At 36.9% G+C, this 25,712-nt stretch overlaps 1 protein-coding gene across 1 annotated transcript in view; it reads right to left on the reverse strand.

The window, feature by feature from the left end:
- The window catches only part of CEP290 (centrosomal protein 290), a 99,797-nt gene that overhangs the window by 2,821 nt on the left and 71,264 nt on the right, over positions 1-25,712 (reverse strand). Inside the window, exons 42-52 of the mRNA XM_049783141.1 lie at positions 22,051-22,196; positions 21,447-21,602; positions 17,688-17,811; positions 15,001-15,135; positions 13,368-13,454; positions 11,126-11,290; positions 6,135-6,257; positions 5,036-5,208; positions 3,209-3,350; positions 1,170-1,243; positions 611-708 (exon numbers count right to left, since the gene is read on the reverse strand). Coding sequence (XP_049639098.1) covers positions 611-708; positions 1,170-1,243; positions 3,209-3,350; positions 5,036-5,208; positions 6,135-6,257; positions 11,126-11,290; positions 13,368-13,454; positions 15,001-15,135; positions 17,688-17,811; positions 21,447-21,602; positions 22,051-22,196 — 1,423 coding nt within the window. The remainder of the gene's footprint in view (positions 1-610; positions 709-1,169; positions 1,244-3,208; positions 3,351-5,035; positions 5,209-6,134; positions 6,258-11,125; positions 11,291-13,367; positions 13,455-15,000; positions 15,136-17,687; positions 17,812-21,446; positions 21,603-22,050; positions 22,197-25,712) is intronic.

The following is a 25,712-nucleotide window of genomic DNA, read 5'->3' on the forward strand; positions in this document are numbered from 1 at the left end:
TATTAAGACCAGTGCCTTCTGTATATTCTTTCTTTATTATGGGGATCAAAGCAGCAGTACCTACCTTTCCTTTGGAAGGTGAAGAAAAATGACACTTTTAATATTTGCAAAAAGCACAAATTATTTTTTCACAGATGCCTCTTAATCACTGGGATGCTGTTTTGAGCTTGTTGTCAGTCTGTGTGATGATATGTGTAGGCATTGTGTCTATGTGTGTATAAAGGATAAAATGATATAAAAGGATATGCATGTGTGTAAGAAAAAATAAAGGATAATTACACATGTGTGTATAAAGGATATACAAGTGTTTGTGTGTGTGTGTGTATGTGTGTGTAGGATAAATATACCTGCCACATCCCACAAAGTTAGGCTCTTTAAATGGAAGTGCTGAATCCGAGGTTTTAGAAATTCAGATCAGAGACAGCAGGTTAACCACATTGTACGTATGAAGCTTAATCATGAATAACTAATTCGCAGTTATTCAATAAAAAGAAAACTAACCAGCTGATGACAAATATCAGAACACAGATATAACATGAATGGGAATAAAAAGTATTAAAAAAACACTTGGGTTAAAATTACATGACAGCAGCATGACAAAATCCATTACCGTGTCTGGTACTTTCAGCTCCTCTCTGCTCTCTGTGACAAGCTTCTATCTGATGGATTAATTCTGTTCTTTCTTTTTCCAGCTGATTGTTAGCTAATCTAAAACAAAAGTTACTTGGTTGAAAAAAAAATTTGAGTATTTCTTACATAAACACATATCTGTGCTTCAGAACTTTTTTTCTCAAGGATCATAGATGGAATCAACACTCAAAGCTTCCCAGACCACAACTCAGAGGAGCCTGGAGAGGTGCTACACAGGACAACGGTTGGCACTTCTCTTAGTAACTTCCGGTATTTCAATACTATGTTACTCAGAAAAGTTTGAGCTAAGTTTAAGCTATAAACTTGACACATTAGAATCTGATTTACCCTCTTGTACCTAGTATGTATATGAAAGGTGAGAGATGAGCATAAGGGTGAAATAAAGCTGTTATATATATATTTTGTTTATTAGCAAAGTAAGAAAAAAATCCTGGTATCTTGCCATAGCAAACCTCATTGTATTACAGGATTATTTTATGAAAAGGGATAAAGCAACCAAGTGAATATATATAAAATACCTGAGAACTTGAAGCTCCCGCTGGAGACCTTGCTCTGTCTTCGCACCATCTGGAACATGTTTCAAAAACTCAATCTTTGGACACAATAAAAAAAGAGGCAGTTTGATAAGGAATTCTGAGGTTCAAAATAGATATATGCAAGGAAGCACAACATTAAAATCTGGCTTTTAAAACTACACAGGGTCAGAGAGGACACTGCAGGTAGCTATTCTGGAATACAGCTGATGGGTTATTCCGGAATACAGCTGATGGGTTCGAGCCCCAGCATGTCATGTGGTTTCCCCAACCCCAATAGGAGTGATCTCTGAGCATGGCTAAATGCTCACAAATCAAATATAAAAACACATCAGCACTTTTCTGTGATATTCTCTATTAGGGATTCATTCACCAGCTATGTAGTGGGTAATTGCTGCATATTGGGCATCACCACAGTTGCAGAGGGGCCAATAGGGGAAAGGGTAAAGATCCTAGCATGTTCCTATGATCTTTCAAGTTTCAGTGAAGGAAGAAAAACAATGTTAATGTGATGTCAAGCCAGATCAAGAGGAGGATTATCAAGAAGGATAATACAGCTGGAGAGAAGGGACAAAGATTAAGGCATTTGCCCGTGCATGGCCAATTCAGTTTAATCCTGTTTTGGTCCCTGGCTCTGTATGTGGTCTTCTTAGCATCTCTGGAGTGACTCCAGAGCTTAAAATGATTCCTACTACCCTCCCACCCTCATCCAATGAAGAAAAACCAGAGAAAGAGGAGAGTAATATGAGATGATACAGACAAGTTTGAGAACCCTCCAGGTAAGACTTGAAGGGAAATTCAGACAAGGCCCTGAATCCTGAGTATGTGTGTTCAAGGTGGCTGAATGAGGGAAAAGTTGTAAAGAGAGGGCTAAAGGGGAAATAAAATGCAAGACTGTTAGAAAATATAGTTGTTGTGTTTTGTTTTTCTGGAGCTAGAATTTGAACTTGGTATCATACACATAAGGCAAATGCTCTATCACTAGACCACAGTTTCAATCTCTATGCATGGTTTGGCTTGGTGATGCTCAAGGTCTTACTCCTGGCTCTGCCCTTAGGGATCAATTGTAGTGGACTCAGGTGCCAGGGATCTAATCTGAGTCAGACACATGCAAGACAAGCATTCGACCAGCAATACTACTCTTTCCAGCCTCCCACTACATATTATAGACTATGAATAAATGGAAGAACTTTAGACGTTCATTTCAGGGCTGATGGGGAACCACTGGAGGACATTTGATGGAACTACAATATTTGCTTTCTATCTTAAAAGAATCCCTAGCCACTAATTGGAAGATAAAATCAGGATGAGGGACAAGTTGAAATAAGCAAGAATGGAGCAAAGAGGCTAGTTAGGAAATTTTCCAATTGTTCACGTGTGGAAGAAAGCTTGGACTAGACTGCAAGTACGGAATTAGATGCTAAAGCCAAATTTTGGATCTACTGTGGAAATAAAACATGTTGATGAGAAAGACTGGGAAGGGGTGAGAGAAATAAGGAGTTAACCCAGTGGTTCTCAAATAGTGGGGCATGCAAGGCTCCATAAAGGGGGGTGCGTTTGACCTCGGCAAACACTGTCATAACAAGCTAAGCCCCGTATTTATGTCTCTGTATGTCTCTGGAGCGGAGAGTTGCTGTGTCCTGCTTCAAACCCCGCTTCGAAAAGCTATGCATTGCAAAATGTGCTCATTGTAGCCATTAATCCAGACATCACCTCTGTTTAAAAAATCAGCTCAAATTATTTTATATATTTTTTTGCAGGTTAAAGTTGTTTTTTAAAAAAGATACTATTTACAGTCGCACCGGGGGGGGGGGGGCGCGAAAAATGTTTTCTTCTTCCTACAGGGGCATGACAAAATAATTGAGAAGCACTGAGTTAACCCAAAGTTTTTGGTGAAAATTTGGCGCCACTCATATGCTGGCTTACCATGGAGCAAGTAATCAAGAATTGACTTTTTTCTATAGAGGCTGAGCCTGAGATATACTGTTCTACTTTAGAATGTAAAGGAAAATGACATTACTTGCCTGTTGCTCAAGGTCTTTGGTATATTTCTTAACTTTTTCTTCCCTCTCTGTTGCTTCTTTTACAAGATGCTTTAGATCAACAAGGCTCTGTGACTTTTTTGCAATATCAGTTTCCAATTCTTTTAATTTGGTTTCATACATTCTAAAAAGTATAAAGGAATAAAATGGAGTATAACTTGTCTCACTGATTTAAGACAATTTCAGTGATCATATGAAAATGATGATATCTTTTCTTATCTCTTCTAGTCAAATCTTTTGCTATGCATTTACTTAGAATGAGGAGGTCGCATGGAATAATTACTTCTAACCAACATGTCAAATTAAAATAGAGCGCCCAGGCACTTTCCAATATAATATCATTTTCAATTGCACAATGAAAATATACAGTAAGTTATGCATTATGGATATTCAGAATATGTATAAAGAGTACTTCTCTCCACACAGACATGTGCACATACTCATTATCCAAGCTGAACAAAAATAAAATAAAAAAAAAACCTGCAGGAAAGAGAACAAACCCTGCCAAAACTTGAGTGAGAGAAATGTCATGATCAAGTCTGTGAAAATCTTAATAGATTTTTAACCTGAACATCCAGACTTCAAAAGAAAGCTTTTAAACACAGCATATTGTACCACTTTAAAGGACAGCAATGATTTTACTATTTGTGCTTTACAGAGAATAAAAGGATGGTTGGGCAATAAAATTAAGGACAGTACAAAGAGTAAAGATTATTTTCTTGTTACACTGAAAACGCTTTTGATAATTTTGGTTAACTTTAAAAACTAGAATTAGGGGCCCAGAGAGATAGCATAGCAGCGTTTGCCTTGCAAGCAGTCGATCTGGGACCAAAGGTGGTTGGTTTGAATCCCGGTGTCCCATATGGTCCACCGTGCCTGCCAGGAGCTATTTCTGAGCAGAAAGCCAGGAGTAACCCCTGAGCACTGCCGGGTATGGCCCAAAAAACAAAAATAAATAAATAAATAAATAAAAACTAGAATTAGATAAAAATACTTCTAACCTGACCAAGACTGCTTACAAAGTGATGAAATATCAGAAAGTCACTGCTTCATAGTATGCTCTGCTCAAGTCACCATCAAGCATATTTCTGTGATGAATCAATGGAATAGCTCATGTATCACCTGAGCCTGTCTCAGTAGTCAGTGTTGGGTCTGTTTTAGACTAGGTGTATTGTAAATGTGTTTTAAATCTCTGGCTTAAATGAAGCACCAAAAGTTGAAAAGAAGATGACACTAAAGATTTCCTTGGACTCACTACAGCCACGATGAATCACTCTTGGTAAAACAGTGGCACTCCCATGATTCTTGGAGGAGTCGAACAAACTTGTGCAGAAGGTTCATGGGTAAGGGTCAAGTCAAAGAAACTCCTCTAAGATACTAATGCTGTTGCTGAGTTCCTCTGTTGGAACAGGCTAAAGAGTGAGCTGCCCCAAATACTATGCCAAAACTGGAACAAAATCAAAATCAAGTGCCAGATTTTAATAAGCCAGCTCATCCATGCCTGACTTATACCTGAAGTGAGATATGAACTCAATGATGAGGCTGAATGCAATAGAAACAGGGTCTGGGTCGGTGTTCCACAGCAACTTCATGATGCCATCCAGACCCTAAAACAATCTGGGCCCAGCTCTGCTGTTACCCAAAGTACTGAAAAAATTTAAAGAAGAAAAAACCTCTGACAGTGCTGGACAGGAAAGACAAAATGAGTAGGTCTGACTAAAAAGGAGAGTGTCATATCAAAGGCTTTAGTTTTAAACAGGCAGTGTTAAAATAGTCAGTTTTCTTTAGTTTGAAAATCTTTGCTCCTACCTTGTCACAACAATTGATTTCCAGCTTTTGCTGTCTGCACCTTCAAGTTGTGGCCCTCTGCTTTCTGCAAACTGCAATCTCTTACCCTTCTCTGTCAGCTGAATGGTCATCTTCTCATTTAATATCTCTAAATTATTCTTAGCAATCCGCAATTTCTCAGAAGTTTCTGTTTCCTAGCATTAAAATATGATTAGTATATTATAAGAAAACACAATGTTCTCTTAGTAGATACAATGTGTTCAAAACTACCACTATAAATTAAATAAATATAAACCTGAAGTTCTAAATGATTATAATTCAAGTAAATGCTCCATCCATTTCTTGGTATCTACCAGCAATAAATCACAATTATTAGAACAAGTCATGTCAATGAGGTCAGAAAAATACACTGGTAAGTATTAGACTCTAGATATTACATTTCTCATCTTTCTAATAATTTGAGATAATGCATTATTTTATTCACTTATTTCTTCATCAATTTAAATAATGTTGTGACTTTCTCATACTTGAGAAATCTTACTACCAGGATACAATATGAATAAATACCATATTAGTTCTAATATTTATATTCATATTGGGAGGTCAATACTTTTACTCTGGCCTCAACACTTTGGATCTGATGCACTAGTTTAAAATATTAATTTTAATTAAATCATTAGGTCATGCTTGTACATAATATCTATTTGAGTAGGACAACAGGTATATTTACCACACATATAGGGAAAGATTACTATTTAAGAAAATGGTTTTATATTTGATTTACTCCTACTGTAAATCAAATATTGTGCTAAAATAAGTGCATGAATATTAACTATCATAGCATTCCTGTAAAATAGATATATTTGTAGTTATACTAGTTCTCATAGCTAAAAGTGAAAAGCTAACCATTAAATTTTATTTATGAAGCAGCTATATTATATTGTCTCTAAATTTACACAATTTTTATTTTCAATGCCCACATAGCAAAAATCAGGCAGGCATAACATGATTCCTAAATCACGTAATCTACTTTGAATAGATGTTTTCATCAAGTCTTTCAGAAGTTGATTAGCAAACTAACATAGACAATAATAATAATCAGCTAGTAATTAAAAAATACCTTTTTAAGTTCTTTACGAAGCCTTTCATTTTCAGCAATGATTTTCTCTGTGCCTTTAGTCGTGGATTCATAGCGCATGCTCAGCTGACGTCCAAGGTGGGCTTTAAGTTTTTCTAGTTCAGTCTAGTAACAATAAAAAAGTATAAATTATCATAAAAGGAAATGAAAGATGACCCTATAAAGTCAGTAAATAACTCAAAATCCTTTGAGTGACCATACTTTACAAAAAACCTTTATTAGATTTGAGTTCTATATAACAGTGTTTCTCAGCCAGGGGCAGATGGTTCCCAATGGGCACCCAGGATATTCTGAGGGAGCAACAGGTGAAACCACGTAAATTAGGGACCAGAGCATGAGAGCAGGGGCTCCCCAGATAGGAAGGAAAACAAGGTTAGCACAAGGCTGAGAAACACATATAGGACCTTCTCAATCCCAGGTATGTATTTGAATAAGTGGATAATTTAGAAACAAAAACAAAATATCCACAAATAATCTAACCATTTGACCTATCCCAAATATCTTCTCAGTATCAAGGATTCAGGATCTCAGAATCATTCATATTTTTCAAAACAGACACTGGAAATAATACAATGCTATCTTTTTTTTTTGGAGGGGGGCTACCCCCGGCGGTGCTCAGGGGTTACTCCTTGCTATCTGCTCAGAAATAGCTCCTGGCAGGCACGGGGGACCATATGGGACGCCGGGATTCGAACCAACCACCTTAGGGTTGGCTGCTTGCAAGGCAAACGTCCCTGTGCTATCTCTCCAGCCCCTACAATGCTATCCTTTTTTTTTTAATTTTTATAACCAAATACATAGTTTATTTTTTCCCACAAATTCTTTTAAATTTTTTTTATTTAAACAACTTTATTACATAAATGATCGTGTTTGGATTTCAGTCATGTGAAGAACACCACCCATCACCAGTGCAATGTTCCCATCACCAATGTCCCAAATCTCCCTCCTCCCTACCCAACACCTGCCTGTACTCTAGACAGGCTTTCTATTTCCCTTGTACATTCTCATTATTAGAATAGTTCAAAACATAGTTCTTTCTCTAACTAAACTCATCCCTGTTTGTGGTGAGCTTCATGAGGTGAGCTGGAACTTCCAGCTCTTTTCTCTTTTGTGTCTGAAAGTTATTATTGCAAGAATGTCTTTCATTTTTCTTGAAACCAGACCATTCTGCATCTTTCTCTCTCTCTCTGACTTATTTCACTCAGCATAATAGATTCCATGTACATCCGTGTATAGGAAAATTTCATGACTTCATCTCTCCTGATAGCTGCATAATATTCCATTGTGTATATGTACCACAGTTTCTTTAGCCATTCATCTGTTTGAAGGGTATCTTGGCTGTTTCCAGTCTTGCTACGGTAAATAATGCTGCAATGAATATAGGTGTAAGGAAGGGATTTTTGTATTGTATTTTTGTGTTCTGAGGGTATATTCCTAGGAGTGGTATAGCTGGGTCGTATGGGAGTTCGATTTCCAGTTTTTGGAGGAATCTCCATATCGCTTTCCATAGAGGTTGAACTAGACGGCATTACCACCAGCAGTGGATAAGAGTTCCTTTCTCTCCACATCCCTGCCAACACTGTTTATTCTCATTCTTTGTGATGTGTGCCATTCTCTGTGGTATGAGGTGGTACCTCATGGTTGTTTTGATTTGCATCTCCCTGATGATTAGTGATGTGGAGGGTTTTTTCATGTGTCTTTTGGCCATTTGTATTTCTTCTTTGTCAGTGTCTGTCCATTTTTCTCCCCATTTTTTGATGGGATTAGATGTTTTTTTTTCTTGTAAATTTCTGTCAGTGCCTTGTATATTTTGGAGATTAGCCCCTTATCTGATGGGTATTGGGTGAATAGTTTCTCCCACTCAGTGGGGGGATCTTGTATCCTGGGCACTATTTCTTTTGAGGTGCAAAAGCTTCTCAGTTTAATATATTCCCATCTGTTAATCTCTGCTTTCACTTGCTTGGAGAGTGCAGTTTCCTCTTTGAAGATGCCTTTAGTCTCAATGTCCTGGAGTGTTTTACCTAATTGTTGTTCTATATATCTTATGGTTTTGGGTCTGATATCGAGGTCTTTAATCCATTTGGATTTATCCTTCATACATGATGTTAGCTGGGGGTCTAAGTTCAATTTTTTACAAGTGGCTAGCCAGTTATGCCAATACCACTGTTGAAGAGACTTTCTTTGCTCCATTTAGGATTTATTGCTCCTTTATCAAAAATTAGGTGATTGTATGTCTGGGGAACATTCTCTGAGTATTCAAGCCTATTCCATTGATCTGAGGGTTTGTCTTTATTCCAATACCATGCTGTTTTGATAACTATTGCTTTGTAGTAAAGTTTAAAGTTGGGGAAAGTAATTCCTCCCATATTCTTTTTCCCAATGATTGCTTTAGCTATTCTAGGGTATTTATTGTTTAAAATGAATTTCAAAAGTGCCTGATCCACTTCTTTGAAGAATGTCATGGGTATCTTTAGAGGGATCACATTAAATCTGTACAATGCTTTGGGGAGTATTGCCATTTTAATGATGTTAATCCTGCCAATCCATGAGCAGGGTATGTGCTTCCATTTCCGCGTGTCCTCTCTTATTTCTTGGAGCAGAGTTTTATAGTTTTCTTTGTATAGGTTCTTCACATTTTTAGTCAAGTTGATTCCAAGATATTTGAGTTTGTGTGGTACTATTGTGAATGGGGTTGTTTTCTTAATGTCCATTTCTTCCTTATTACTATTGGTGTATAGAAAGGCCATTGATTTTTGTGTGTTAATTTTGTAGCCTGCCACCTTGCTATATGAGTCTATTGTTTCTAGAAGCTTTTTTGTAGAGACTTTAGGGTTTTCTCGGTAGAGTATTATGTCATCTGCAAAGAGCGAGAGCTTAATTTCTTCCTTTCCTATCTGGATTCCCTTGATATCTTTTTCTTGCCTAATCGCTATAGCGAGTACTTCCAGTGCTATGTTGAATAGGAGTGGTGAGAGGGACAGCCTTGTCTTGTACCAGAATTTAGAGGAAAGGCTTTCAGTTTTTCTCCACTGAGGACAATATTTGCCTCTGGCTTGTGGTAGATGGCCTTACCTATATTGAGAAAGGTTCCTTCCATTCCCATCTTGCTGAGAGTTTTGATCAAGAATGGGTATTGGACCTTATCAAATGCTTTCTCTGCGTCTATTGATATGATTATGTGATTTGTTTTTCTTGTTGTTGATATTGTGTATTATGTTGATAGATTTACGGATGTTAAACCAGCCTTGCATTCTTGGGATGAAACGTACTTGATAGTAGTGGATGATCTTCTTAATGAGGCATTGAATCCTATTTGCCAGGATTTTGTTGAGGATCTTTGCATCTGTATTCATCAGCGATATTGGTCTGTAATTTTCTTTTTTGGTAGCATCTCTGTTTGTTCTGACTATTCAGATGTGTTTCTTGTACGCAGCAGTAGGTTGGATTGAGTTTTTTGATCCATTTAGCCTCTCTGTGTCTCTTAACTGGTGCATTTAGTCCATTGACATTGAGAAAAAGAATTGTCTTGGAAGTTAGTGCCATCTTTATATCGAAGTTTTGTGTCTATTGGTCAGTCTTCTCTTAAAGTAGGCCATTCAGTTTTTCTTTTAAGAATGGTTTTGAGTCTGTGAAGTTTCTGAGCTGTTGTTTGTCTGTGAAACAATGTATTGTTCCTTCAAACCTGAAATTCAGTTTTGCTGGGTGCAGTATTCTATTTATTTCATTGACTTTTGTCACTATGTCCCACCACTGCCTTCTGGCCTTGAGTGTTCCCGGTGACAGGTCTGCAGTAAATCTCAAGGATGTTCCCTTGAATGTAATTTCTCTTTTCAATCTTGCTGCTTTCAGAATTCTGTCTCTATCTGTGGGATTCGTCATTGTGACTAGAATGTGTCTTGGGGTATTTTTTCTGGGGTCTTTTTTAGTTGGTACTCTTCGGGCATGCAGGATTTGATCGCATGTATTCATTAGCTCTGGTAGTTTCTCTTTAGTGATGTTCTTGACCGTTGATTCTTTCTGGAGATTTTCTTCCTGGGTCTCTGAGACTCCAATGATTCTTAAGTTGTTTCTGTTGAGCTTATCATATACTTCTATTTTTATCTGTTCCCATTCTTTGAGTAATTTTTTCCATTGTTTGATCATTTGCTTTAAGGCTTTTTTCCAATTTCTTCTGCTGTATGGAGTTGTTATTCATCTCATCTTCCAGTGTACTAATTCTATCCTCAGCTGCTGTTAACCCGTGGGAAAGCTCAACCATGTTTTTCTTCAATTCATCTACTGAGTTTTTCAGACCTGTTATTTGACCTGAAATTTCAGTTTGGAGTTTTCTGATTTCTATCTTCATAATCTCTTGATTCTTATTAGTGTTCTCTTCTATACTTTCTTTGAGTTCTTTGAATATCTTCCATATTGCGACTCTAAACTCCTTATCTGAGAGACTGACTAGTTGGTTGGTCATGTTCAAGTCATCATAGTTGCCATCGTTATTCTCTATGTCTGGCGCTGGCCTGTGTTGTTTCCCCATTGTCACACTTGTATTGTGGGTTTTTCTACATGTTGTGGTTGTATTCATTGGCTAAATGATGTGCACGGCTGGGAAGCAAAGCAGAGCAGCCGTGCTCCTCTGGCTCCACCCTTTCTGGGCTCGTAAACTCACCTCCAGGCAAGATTCCAGGAAAGGCAAGCCTTCTGCAGATGAGCCACACACAGGATGAAATCAGGCCGAAAATGGAGCACAGCACAGAAGACAGGCAGATAGGGGTGCTGGTATCTGAGTTCCAGCAGAGTTCAGTGGCTTCCGCTTTCTGGGCTACAATGCTATCTTAATGAAATTTGGTGGTCTTAAAATAAGATGACTAAGTGTTACCTTTGTTTCCAATAAATTTTTTTTCTGTATGCATATCTATTTCATCCATTAAAGATATTTTATGTAATATGACATACTAATATAAATAACCCCATTAAAAAATTACCTTCAACTTTTCATTTTCCGACTCAAGATTAACCATTTTTTCACTGGTCAATATTCCGGATGCTCTTTTTAACTGCTCATTTTCCCTCTGGACTTTTTCAACTACTTTTTTCATCAAACCAATGGTTTTTTCAAGTTCTGGAATTGTCTTTCCACTTCTACCAGACTATAAAAGAATGTTACATTTTTACTTAATCAAATATGTTTAAGGTATAATGTAAATTATTAATAACCTAGAAAGTCTCATTACTCTACTTACCATTGATTCTTATTATTTCAAGGCAAATTTATATTATTAAATTAAATTAACATTATTAATATTAATAATTAATTATTAAATTATTAAATTAATACCATACTTTTAAGAGATAAGAATTATGATTCTCATATAACATAGAAAAAATAGAAAAAAAGAAATAAGGGGCCAGAGTGATAGCACAGTGGTAGAGCATTTGTCTTGCACTCGGCCAACACAGGATGGACTCTAGTTCGATTCCTGGCATCCCATATGGTCCCCTGTGCCTGCCAGGGGTGATTTCTGAGCGCATAGCCAGGAGTAACCCCTTAGTGCCACCAGGTGTGACCCAAAAACCAAAAAAGAAAAAGACAAAAACAGATAAATTGATAATCCTAAACTCAGGTTAGTAATAACAGCTTAAATAGTGCAGATATCTGGTCCAAACATATAAAGCTAAAATCTGAAACATTCTATTTAGCTAATCTCTTTTCCATTATACCAGAGTTTCTTTATATGGAATAAAATCACAAAAGACAAAGTAGGTCTTAAAAGAGCATGAGTTGGGGCTGGAGCAATAGCACAGCACTAGGGCGTTTGTCTTGCATGTGGCTGACCCAAGATGGACTGCAGTTCGATCCTCAGTGTACAATATGGTCCCCCAAGCCAGGAGCGATTTCTGAGCGTATGCGAGGAGTAACCCCTGAGTATCACCGGGTGTGGGTCCCTTCCTCCCAAAAAAGCATGAATTATTAAATTTACATTGCATCATAATTAAATAATAGAAATAGAAATAGAAAGAAGTTTTATCTAGTGGCAATAAGTAGATAGGGCATTTATGTTGCAGGCAGCAGACCCAGGTTTGCTGACATTCGGTGGCCCAAACACTGTCAGGAATAATTCCTGAGTGCAGAGTCAAAGGGAAGCCCTGAGCATCAACAGGTATGCTGACCACCAAAAAGAGGAAAGCTTTTTATATAGTATATAACAGAGAATATGTGAAATAAAAAATTGGTAAGCATTATCCAAAAAAGGCTACTAATTTATAAGTTTCACTGCATATAATTTAAGATAACAGTTGAGTAAAATATTTTTAGTTATTATTCAAAGTGTGCAATAAATAACCCCGAAATATAAACTTTTACATAATATATATCTTCCTAATTAATTTATCTACAAAATGTAAGTGAATAGGACTCATTTATGAAATGAATGTTCCTATCAGCAGAAAATATTTCATAAATACTTTCCTAATAAACCTACTTATATATTAATCAAACCTATCATATAGTTAATGTTAGTACTTGAATTTTTTTTTTTTTTTTTGGTTTTTGGGTCACACCAGACAGCTCTCAGGGGTTACTCCTGGCTCTACGCTCAGAAATCGCTCCGGGCAGGCACAGGGCAACATATAGGATTCGAACCACAGTCCTTCTGCATGCAAGGCAAATGCCTTACCTCCATGCTATCTCTCCGGCCCCACTGAATACATTTTTGTATAATGATGGCTTCCATTTGTGCATTCAATGACTTGAGATAAGCAAAGACTTAGATTTCAATTGTAAGAAGTGAATAGAAAGTAATGTTAAAAGAAAAACATAATTATAGAACATTCTAGAATGAAGTTAATGTGAATATTATTAAAATAGTTAAGCTATTACAAGGGAACCAACAAGTATCTGCCTAAAATAATAGATTCCTGGAAGTTAAATGTTTTCAAGTGTAAAAGGATATGCAATGAAAAAAGAAATGATTGTTCCTGATAAAACAAGAAATGAAGTCCAAATAAAAGAAAATAGTGAAAGTGACATGACAAAAAACATCTGAATAAATGAAGAAAGCTTAATTATGTCTCATATACAGAACATGTCAATGTCACAGAATAAAAATTTAAAAATGTCATTATTAGTAAAGACATGGCAATATTATATCTAATACAAACATATATTTTCATTTCAGGTTTATCATTTCTGAAAAGCAAATATATAGAATATACTCATGTACGTACCCCTCTGACTTGGCCAAGTTTCCTCTGAATTTCTGCTTTCTCTTTCTTAAGAAATTCACACATTTCCTTCAAATCGGTAACTTGATTCTAAATGATTAAAGGCATGTAACAATTTAATATTGTTATGATCATTGATAAAAAAAAAAAGCAAATCAGTCAGCTGAAATTGTTAGTCTATGAACTGGTAAACAAATTGAACAAGTTAGTGTCTACACCAACCAGGAGGTGTTTTTAACTAAACATGTTGAATTAACAGTATATCTAGGTTTTTAATAGATATTTTCTATATGATTCCTTTAATATACAATATAGGTGAGTTTAAGAGTTGTAATTTAGGGGCTGGAGCGATAGCATAGCAGTAGGTCATTTGCCTTGCATGCGGCTGACCCAGGATGAACCTCCATTCGATTCCTGAAATCCCCTATGGTCCCCCACCAGCCTGGAGCGATTTCTGAAAGCAGAGTCAGTATTAACCCCTGAGCATCACTAGGTGTGACCCAAAAACAAAAAACAAAAAAAAGAAAGTTGTAATTTAGAACTCTTATTTCAACTATCCAAAAAAAGTGCATATATAGCTCTTATTCATGGTACAAACAAAAAACTGAGTTGACAGCATGAGTTTTGATAGTTTAACAATAAAAAGTAGGACAGAGATTGATTATACTGATGGTTCTTAGGCCCTTTCCAGTCTGAAAAAATTTCCTTTCAGTTTGTGGGGGGAAATGTTACTTCTGTTTCGCCATGGTATGTCCATACCATGTAACAGAACTATAAAATTAGTGATGGGGCTGGTGAGGTGGCACTAGAGGTAAGGTGTTTGCCTTGCAAGTGTTAGCTAAGGAAGGACCACTGTTCGATCCAGCGGCATCCCATATGGTCCCGCTCAGCCAGGGGCAATTTCTGAGTGCTTAGCCAGGACTAACCCCTGAGCATCAAACGAGTGTGGCCGAAAAACCAAAAAAAAAAAAAAATACTGATGTACAATGCTTTCTATTTCTTTCTTAGCAGTTCACAAAATTCTATTTTTAACAAATTCATAGGTATTAGAAAGTTAAAAGCCCCTGAATTACATTAGTACCAAAAGAATTAGCAGATTGCCTAAATTCTGGTTTAGAACATAGAACTGACTAGAACATCAAGAGAAAAAATAATTTTCATAAATATGGAAATGAAAATACTATAAAAGTCAAAATCTTTAAAGTACAGTTTTTATAAAAAAATTCTAACATTTTACACTATAACCACTGTTAATGATACTCATTTTTGTTTTGTTTTGATTTCTAGGGCCATACCAGGCAGCGCTCATAAACTTCTCCTGGCAGTCTTGGGGTATACCATATAATATCCCTGGAATTGAACCCGGCTCTGTCCCAGGTTAGTTGCTTGAATGGCAAATGCCCTACTGCTGTGCTGTGCTATCTCTCTGACCCTATTAATGATATTCTTATTGTACTCTTGTTATCCGCTGTAAACTCTTAACAAATTGTTTAATGAACAAATACTGTAGAATACCACCATATTTTATAAAGATGGAATTTTGTCTTTTCATAAGTTAACATAAATATAACATCTAAAGAGAAGAAAAAGTTTCCAGATATCAGAATTTCTAAGTATAATAGAGGGTTAAATATACCTTTAGTCTTGGCAAATCTTTATTTGCTTGTTCAAGCTGAAATTTTAGTTCAATATTTTCCGATGATAACTTCAAATTTTCCTTTAGAAGCTCCTGTTCTCTTTGAAAATGTTCATCTGACTCTATTCCTGAAGTCTTAGGGAAAATCAAGTTAGGGAAAAGTTTAATAAAGAAAAGATGTATATAAAAAATTGGATTAAAAAAACTATCCTAAAAGAAACAATTTTTCCTTCACTGTGAGTATGAGAAAATCAGAGCAACTTGAAGATCAACTGACAGTGCATTCATATATGATAAAATAGCTAAGTACAAGCAACAAAGAAAATCTCTTCAACAAAAGGTTGTGGGACAACTGATTAACCTAGGGGGAGGGGAACACAATGAAACTAGACCTCTATCTCATACCATACACCAATGTTAATTTAAATGTTAAATAGTTGTATCATTAAATGCATTGAAGAAAAGATACCATGGACACAATATACCATGCATCATGACACTAATTTCAAAGAAGTCATTACGGAGAAGAGTACTGGCCATAAAATCAAGTGCAGGATTATATTCAATTAAACAAATAGAATTATTTCAACTAGGATTAAATTTAAAAAAATATCTGTATAGTGAAACAAACGGTGGCAAAAATAAAGACTCCTTATTGAATGGGAGAAAATGTAAGTGATACTGGACAAAGGGTTAATCTCTTAGATATATGATATACTCCAAAGATTAATAAAAAGAAACAATCCTATAAAAATGGTGGGAAATGGAGTTGAAGAGGCATTTCCTCAAAGAAGACATAAAGATGATCAAGTCTTTCTGAAAAACAACAGACACTCCTCAAAAAACTAGGAATTCATGTTCCATAAAATACAGCAATTCCATTTCTTGGAATACACAGTAAGTACCCCAATGTCAAATAAACATCTGTACTCCTATGTTCACTGCAGCACTATTCTCAATAGTTCAAATCTGGAAACAACGCAAGTACCTAAAAGCAGTTGACTGGTAAGGAAACTATGACACATCTACACAATAGAATACTAAGTGGCTGTGAGAAAGCACTAAGTGGCTGTGTGGAAAGCACCATGCTAAGTAAAGTTAGAGGGAGAAGGACAAGTACAGAATGATCTCTCTCCTGTGTGTGGCATAAAGAAATACAGAAGGAGTGTATCAAGTGCCCAAAGGCAATAACAACATAAAAGGGTCTTCATAGGAAGCCTTGGACTGAGGAGGGAACTATCTGACAGTGATAATGGGAAATGGTTCCTCTGGAGAAGGAAGGCTTTCTGGAAACCTTATCAGTAATAATTTGCAAACCAGAGTGCTTGAAAACAAAAACTAAAACTGGTGCCTATTCCAGGGGCAGGTTGGAGTCTGGGACGGAAACTGGTGTAGCTGGTGGAACTGGTGGACTACTGTTGGAATATTGTATGCCTGAAACTCATTCGTGAATAACTTTGTAATGCATGGTGCCTCAATTAAAACAAAATAATGGAAAAAGAGCTCATCACTGATTATCAGGGCCAAGCAATTAAAAATGACTGTGACATCTCATCTCACCAATGGAAATGCTAAGATCAAAAGGAATAAAAATAATTAACATTGTTTGTGATATGGGGAAAAAGGCATTCTCTTTAACTGTGCAGGGACTAATGTTTGGCTCAAGGCTTTTTGAAAATGATGTGGAGACTCCAGGAAATTAAGAATAAAAATTTTTTATGACCAGCAGTTCTTATGCTGGGACACAGACACCAAGAACATTAAAGCACTGATGCACACAAACATATTTACTTCTAGGTTTATCCCAACATTAATCACAATAGTCAAGGTCTGGAAACAACCCAAGATAAGTAGATAATGAAATATAAAAAAAGGGACACTGCTCAACTAGCAGAAATGATGAAATCATTTAGTGTGCTGCAGCCTGGATAGAAGCGAAGTATTTTATTAAGTAAAATGAGCAGAAGGAAAAAGACAATCACTAAATGATCTCACTCGTGCATGTGTGAAACAAACAAACAAACAAAAAACAAAAGCAAGGTATAAGTAAGACAGTCCCCAACAGAAATTAAATGAGCCAGTGACAAGAGAATAGCTATCTGTGTGACAATGGGGCAGAGATGGCATCTTGGGGCTGTGGCAATGGGTCACTGATGTGATGGTAGGAAGGATGCTGCAGTAGCCCAGAAATATAAAGCAACATATGGAAAAGATGCACAACCAAATATAATTAAAAATTAATATTGTAAAACAAAACCTACAGAAATATCTTGCAATAAGATCTTCTGCAAAGCATAAGAATCTTAAATTCACTCTTAGCAAATAGGAGAATTAAAGAGGTTAATTGGCATCACTACTTAATCAAAAATAAAAGCATGACAGGGCCAGAACGGTAGTGCAGCGCTAGGGTGTGCTCGTTTTGCACGTGGATGACCCAGTACCAACCTTGGTTCAATCCCCGGTGTCCCATATGGTCCTCCAACCTAGGAGCGATTTCTAAGTGCATAGCCAGAAGTACCCGCATAGTGTTACCAGGTATTTCCCCCTCCCCCTAAAAAAGCATGAATAAATTGTTTTCATGTTAATGAGAGGGATCCAATGATTTGATCTATAAATGTAGAAACTAATTTTAATTTTAAACTCTAAAGACAAAATTTTATAAAAAAAAAATAATGACATATACTTACTGCAGGTCTAGAATAGCCATCCTTTGAAAACTGTTTTTCAACAGCATGAAGTTTTTCTTGTAGGTATCTATTTTGTAAACGCAAATCTTCTATAACAGAATCACGAGGCAGGGCTTGGTGGGTCCTATGAGCAACAAAACCACAGATTCTTTCCTATTCAGGTAGTAATTCAAGAGGTGGGGTGGGAAGAGGGAATAAACCCAGCATCATAGGTACAGGGATGCTGAACCAATGGTGTACTTGGAGTTGGGATCTTAATGCCTGAAACTCTGCTATAAAAGCTTTGTAGATCACAATAAATGAGAAATAGTAAGCAACTTTTATTCATCAAGTAAAATTCTGAAATATTTAAGAGAAAAATGATTTGAAAAGAAAAAAGAAATTAGAATAGAAAGTATGTTAAATTATTACGATAGTTTTTTAAGATCAACATTATATATTCATACTATTTGAGGATACTTACAAATAAGTAATAGTGGTAATTTTTGAAGACTGTAAACAGAAGTAAACCAAGTCTAACAAGTTTAGTAACAGTACATATACCCACGCCCAAAACATAACATTAATATGATTGCATAACAAAATATAAGCACAGAATATATGTAATATATACATAATGTATATTATTATAACAGAATATAAGCACTTAGAAAGGAATTATTGTGACCTAGTCTAGAACCTATGTCTAGGTGGGAGCATTAGGGTGAAAAAGCCTTTGGTTGCCTGTACCCACAATTGCCACGAGATGCTCAGGGAATGGGGGGAAATTGATAGAGGTTAGAACATAAATTTGCCCTTGTATTTGAGATAGTTTCACCAGCATCCTACAGACTTTTCTTTGAGTTCCTCAAAAGACCACTAATATTTCTGTAAATCAAAACTATTTCCTAGTTACCAAGCAAATGTGCCTGGTTATTCCAGGCTTTCCTAATCAGCATAGGAATGCTATAGGAGATAAGAATGTGAAAATTGGGGCCGGAAAGATAGCACAGCAGCGTTTGCCTTGCAAACAGCCGAACCAGGACCTAAGGGTTGGTTCAAATCCCAGTGTCCCATGTCCCATATGGTCCCCAGTGCCTGCCAGAAGCTATTTCTGAGCAGATAGCCAGGAGTAACCCCTGAGCCCCGCCAGGTGTGGCCCTCAAACCAAAAAAAAAAAAAAAAAAAAAGAATGTGAAAATTACCATCTGGCCCTGAGCCAAGGCCACAGGTTTTGAAGATAATCTTTACAAAACAAAACCCAATTTAGGTATGCAGTAAACAGCTAACAACTCCTCCAACCCCACTCCCAGGAAAAAAGGAACCGGCATTCAAACAACAAAGCTGCACTGGCAGATTTATGAGACTTTGAGAATTTAGAGCATTGTTAAATTTTAGGCCAAAAATAAGTGATGACTCCAGTAAAGATCAATAAGTATTGTAGCCATTGTATTAAGGGGGAGAATCAATGAATTCTATAGAATGTTTTAATGATTACTTATACCTCACAGAAGCCACATATGTTTTCCTGCTATGTAAACTATTGACCTCTCCATTCTTCCTTTTAACTTAGAATGATTTGCTTAAGTAAATGTTTAAGAACCCTGCTCTTTGAGTGAATAAGTGGGCTAGATCCAAACTCCTCTCTTGGGGCTGGTGAGGTGGCGCTAGAGGTAAGGTGTCTGCCTTGCAAGTGCTAGCCAAGGAAGGACCGCGGTTCCCCCCAAGCCAGGGGCAATTTCTGAGCACTTAGCCAGGAGTAAGCCCTGAGCATCAAATGGTTGCGGCCCCAAAACAAAAAAACAAAACAAAAAAAAAAAACAAAAACCAAACTCCTCTCTTGGTGTGCAGTCTAGTCACAATTAGCTGACTCCTGTGCCCACTCTCCTAGAGGACCTTGCTTCCTTTCCTGTGTCCAGCCGCTCCTGCCCAGCCCCAAGCAGCTTGTGACAGGGAATTAAAATGAATCTAAGATAATTTAAAAGAAATGAAATAGAAAAGGTAGAAATATATGATTTTATTTGCTGTTAGAGCATGATTTAATTTTGCTTTTCATGATAAGGAACATATTTTTGAAATAAATACAAAGACAAACATCCCAAAAGTTATTAGAAAAAATGGCGTGAAGGATTCTGGTTTCTAGTTCCATGGAATAAAAACACTTAGTTTTTTTTCCTTCTTCCAAATGCCTGTACTGGCTGCTGTAAGATTTTTTTGTTTGTTTGTTTTTGTTTTTGGGTCACACCCGGCAGTGCTCAGGGGTTACTCCTGGCTATCTGCTCAGAAATAGCTCCTGGCAGGCACAGGGGACCATATGGGACACCGGGATTCGAACCAACCACCTTTGGTCCTGGATCGACTGCTTGCAAGGCAAACGCCGCTGTGCTATCTCTCCGGGCTGCTGTAAGACTTAAGAGAGTAAATATTTTATAGACTGGGACGTAATACTAGAATCTGAACTATCAGTAAGTAGGCAGTGAATCTTCCTTTTCCTTTGATATTTCTTAGCCTAAACATAGCATGGTTTGAAACATGATGATGAGTGTTTGCACCACAGGGAGAGGAACCCTTACACTCAAACTCATGAGGAAAAAGAGCTAATAATAGTACTACAAGAACAAGGCTTGCCCATATATTTTTTTTTTCTCTTTATTCTGTCAAGCCTGTTCTTAAGCAGTCTGGCAGTACTGTCAGACAGCAATGGAAGCCTAAAAGAATTAAAATATTTAGCAAAATGAGTTTTCTCCAAAGAGGGGCTGGGAATTATTATGAAAGGATAGACCCCTTTCTGTTTTCCTACTGTTTGCTTAGATGCAATGTGTATCCAAGGGTAAATAAAACACCAGATTTAGCTTAAGACAATGAAAATGGAGGCAAAAACCAAACAAACAAAACACACACACAAAACACAAAATATATCTGAGGTGAATCCAGGTCTTGGGGAGCACACAAGGTAGAGTTACTCTTAATGGGCCTCTAGGCCTGCCCTAGCTTTGCACGTGTGCTGACTCTAATTCTAATACTCCGGGATCAGTAGACCAAAGACAGCTTGAGGACCCCAGGAGTTCAGACCCTCTGATCACTGTGGAAGCTTCAGGAATAGTGTGTTAATAAAACTACAGCCCGGAGGGAGCAGGTTGGAGCTTGGAGCCTAAACCTAACCAGATAAACTGCCTGCTGAAGAAAAAGAAGAAAAAAAAAAAATACCTACGTTTCCAAGAAAATCAGACCCTCAAAAATAGAATATTGAGGGGCCGGGTGGTGGCGCTGGAGGTAAGGTGCTTGCCTTGCCTGCGCTAGCCTAGGACGGACCGCGGTTCGATCCCCCGACGTCCCATATGGTCCCCTAAGAAGCCAGGAGCAACTTCTGAGCACATAGCCAGGAGTAACCCCTGAGCGTCACAGGGTGTGGCCCAAAAACCAAAAAAAAAAAAAAAAATAGAATATTGAAAATTTTAGGAATGCAACCCAAGGCTAGAGAGCAAGTGAGTACTAGAGGGAAGGCACTCATCTTACATGCAGCCTGATTCAAATCCTAGGAACCAGGGATTGCCCCCATGCACTGCCACTCTTAAGCATGGAGTCAAGAACAGACCTTCACCACTGCTGAGTTGGCCAACCCCAATCCCCAAAATGCAGTCCAATTTATGTGGCATACAATGGTAGGAGCCTTGACTCCCAAGAAACAGACATCCACCAGAATCCAAGATTTAAGACAAGTGATTACATCAGTTTAATTGGGACAGCTAGTTATCACAGCCCATTTCTGTAACAGCTTACCTCATATATGATATATCATTTTCCAAGTCGAGATTTCTTTTTCTTAATTCTTCGAGCTCTTTTTCTGACTCCAGAGCACGCACTCCCATAATCTGATCAACAGTCATGCCAGTTGTTTTTAGTTTCTTCTGTAAAGTAAGTTTCTCTTTGTCGGCTCTGGGATTTAACACAGCATCATGAAAATTTACTATTTGCAGTTTTACTTGTTCAATTATAAATGCCAGTTTACCCATTCCAAAACCATGTGCAAAACTGAATCATTACATATTTGATGAGATGACTTCTTTGTTTCTTTGTTTTGTTCTTGACTCACTTTTGAAAGTGCTCATTGCTATTCCTGGAGAGGCAGTGCTCAGGCAAACCAAAGATACTGCCATATGGTTTAGCTTCATGCAAGATAAACAAACCCTTTATCTCCTATATCATCTCTCTAGCCCAAAATAACTACTTCAAAATTATTGAGAATATTGAAAGAATAAAAATTGAATATTGACAACATTAGGCAAAACTAGAAAAATGCTCCTATCATTATGACAAATTATATCTATTCTAGATATGTTGAAGAAATTATACACAATTAGGTTTATATTAAATTTAAACTCACTTGGCAAAAAGTTCCTTCAAAGTATTCAACTGCTTTGTAAGATGGCATACTTCTCCTTCTTTCTCTTTTAATTTGTTTCGAATTCCTTCTATCTTGGCTTGCCATTTTTTACCTTCTTCCCACCTAATTAATTCTTCTTTAGCATTCTATTAACAAAACAGAAGAGGAAGAAATTAACCAATACTGTTTAAATTTCATACTAAGATATAACAATAATTACTTATTAGAACAACAGCAAATCATTTCCTACAGAATAAATAGCTTCAGGGCCGGAGAGATAGCACAGTGGTAGGGTGTTTGCCTTACACACAGCCAACTAAGGACAGTTGGTGGTCTGAATCCTAGCATCCTATATGGTCCCCTGTGCTTAACCAGAAGCGATTTCTGAGCAGAACCAGAAGTAACTCCTGAGTGCTGCCGGGTGTGACCCAAAAACAAAACAAACAAACAAAAGCTTAAAAAAGCAAACGAATAAATAGCTTCATCTTGCTAAGTAATTCTAGTATTTTTAGGCATGCCAACCTATGGCCGAAAACCACTTTCAATTTCTTCAATTGAGATTCTCTATTCTACAAATGGACAGATGAAATTTTAGGAAATGGTGTGGATTAATGACAATCTCCATTTGGAGTTCAAATGAAGGTTCCAACCAATATCCTATGAAGAAAATGAAACCGTAAAAGAAATATGGAAATGTAAGAAGTGGGAATATGCTTTGTTATCTCACATAACTAAATAACAAACAGTTTGCAGAGAAAAAGTTGTTAAATTTCCAATATAAAAGCATTCTTCAAGTATAAAAAAACATAGATTAGAAATATCAGAATTGTAGAATCTCAAAGAATATCTTTAATAGATTCCTTAGTGATTACTTAATATTAGTATGCTCTCTGTTACCTTTCTTTTTGTATTTAATAATTCACAGCAATGCATTTAGAGACATACAAACATTTCAAGCATTTCATCTTAATATAATCTTGGAAAACTGACAGTGCTACTAGCATTATTTTTATTTTAAGAAAAATAAAAGCATATAAAATTGAGTCCAGGGAAACCCATGAAGCTATAGAGGTAATTATGTAAGAAATAAAGGGATCTGTATAAATTAAGGGATTCAGACACTTGTTTTATGCCCTTTTGGACCCTGGACCCTGGATAAAATCCTCATCATAGATATATATTCCATAAGTACCACCAAAGGTCACTCCTAAGCACAGACCCCGGAATAGTCCTTTTCTGCCACCTGGTGTGACCCAAGCAACATTCTCCACCTCCAAACAAAGAATCAAGCTAGGTACTCTTATCCAGCGAAACAAGCAAGCTAGAAGAAAAGAACATTTTGATTTTGAAATTTCCACCCAAGTTTTGGACACAAATTCAGGTTTTCTTTCAGTTGTTTTCATGGTATTCCCCATTACCATCTAAGAACATCATACCTGCAAGATAAGAGTCACATTGCTGCCAGCAAGTATGTTTTGGAGCTATGCATGTGAAAGCAAACATTTAAAATGTACATATAAGGAAATTTATTTTCTTTTTTCTTATTTGTGTCATTAACATGATCATATAGCTAGTGAAAATTTTCTGGTTACATTTTTACAGTACCTTTTTCCCTATAGCTTGCCATTCTGACTTCCTTTGGGAGCAAACATTACTACTAAAATCACTATTTCCCAGTTACTTTTAATATTATCAATATAATCTACAAGCTATTGGTTTAGCTTATTAATAACAAATCTTATTATGTTTTAGCCAATTCAAGTTTTTCTTTGGATTACTTGTATTAGTAACTTTTTATAATAAAGTAGCTTACTAATTAACTTTAAAAAATTTAAAACTATTTCTATCAAATTACAGAGTTAATTAATGATGAAAATATTACAAAACACTTCTTTATTCTAAAAATATGTTTACTTATTGAAGGATAAAGATGATACATAATAAACCGGAGTGATAGCACAGTGGTAGGGTGTTTGCCTTGCATGCAGCCAACCTTGGACAGACCCCGGTTCGATTCCCAGCATCCCATATGGTCCTTGAGCCTGCCAGGAGCGATTTCTGAGCACAGAGCCAGGAGTAACCCCTGAGTGCCACCAGGTATGACCTTCCTCCACCCCCAAAAAGTTGACACATTAGGTCAAGATAGAAGACTGATTTTTTCCTTGTAAAGTTCCATCAGTGCCTTGTATATTTTGGATATTAGCCCCTTATCTAATGGGTATTGGGGGAATAGTTTCTCCCACTCAGTGGGTAGCTCTTGTATGTTGGGCATTATTTCCTCTGAAGTGCAGAAGCTTCTCTATCTCATCAAAAAATGGGGAGAAAAAATGAACAGACACTTTGTCAAAGAAGAAATACAAATGGTCAAAAGGCACATGAAAAAATGCTCCATATCACTAAACACCAGGGAGATGCAAATCAAAACCACTATGAGGTACCATCTCAAGCCACAGAGACTGGTGGACATCACAAAGAATGAGAACCATCAGTGCTGGCTGGAATGTGCAGAAAAAGGAACTCTTATTCACTGCTGGTGGGAATGTCGTCTAGGTCCAACCTTTATGGAAAGTGATATGAAGATTCCTCCAAAAACTGGAAATTGAGCTCCTATTTGCTCCAGCTACACCATTTCTAGGGATATACCCTAGGAACACAAAAATACAAAACAAAAATCCCTTCCTCACACCTTTATTCAATGCAGCGCTATTTACAATAGCCAGACTCTGGAAACAACCAAGATGCCCTTCAACAGATGAATGGCTAAAGAAACTGTGGTACATATACACAATGAAATATTATGCAGCCATCAGGAGAGATGAAGTCATAAAATTTTCCTATATATAGATGTACATGGAATCTATTATGCTGAGTGAAATAAATCAGAAGGAGAGAGATAGATGTGGAATAGTCTCACTCATCTATGGGTTTTAAGAAAAATAAAAGACATTTTTACAATAATGCTCAGAGACAAAAGTGAGGAGGGATCAAAAGTCCAGCTCATGACATGAAGCTCACCACAAAGAGTGATGAGTGCAGTTATAGAAATAACTACATTGAGAACTATCATAACAATATGAATGAACGAGAGAAGTAGAAAGCCTGTCTAGAATACAGGTGGGGATGGGTGGGGAAGAGGGAGATTTGGGATATTGGTGATGGGAATGTTGCACTGGTGAAGGGGGGGTGTTTCTTTACATGACTAAAATCCAACTACAATCATATTTGTAATCAAGGTATTTATATAAATATATTTATATAAAAGAGATAGAAGACTGAAAATTCCCAGCTTTTTCCTTACAGGTCAAAAGTTCCATTCTTTGAAATTAAGTGCACTGGTAAGAAGTAATAAATTCTAAGACTCATGTAATTGTGTATTAATATTTGAAGGGAGTTTGGGAGGGGCTACAGTATCAGGAAGATGATATGGAAAATGCACAGTAATTTTGAGAAAAACTTGCACTATAGGAGTCTCTTCAGGTAGGCTTACAATCTTTTTTTTTTTTTTTTTTTTTTTTTTTTTTGGTTTTTTGGCCACATCTGGTGATGCTCAGGAGTTACTCCTGGCTATGTGTTCAGAAATCTCTCCTGGCTTGAAGGACCATATGGGACACCAAGGGATTGAGCTGCAGTCCGTCCTAGGCTAGTGCGCACAAGGCAGACAC

Source organism: Suncus etruscus, chromosome 11, assembly GCF_024139225.1.
Source record: "Suncus etruscus isolate mSunEtr1 chromosome 11, mSunEtr1.pri.cur, whole genome shotgun sequence".
Taxonomy (NCBI): domain Eukaryota; kingdom Metazoa; phylum Chordata; class Mammalia; order Eulipotyphla; family Soricidae; genus Suncus; species Suncus etruscus.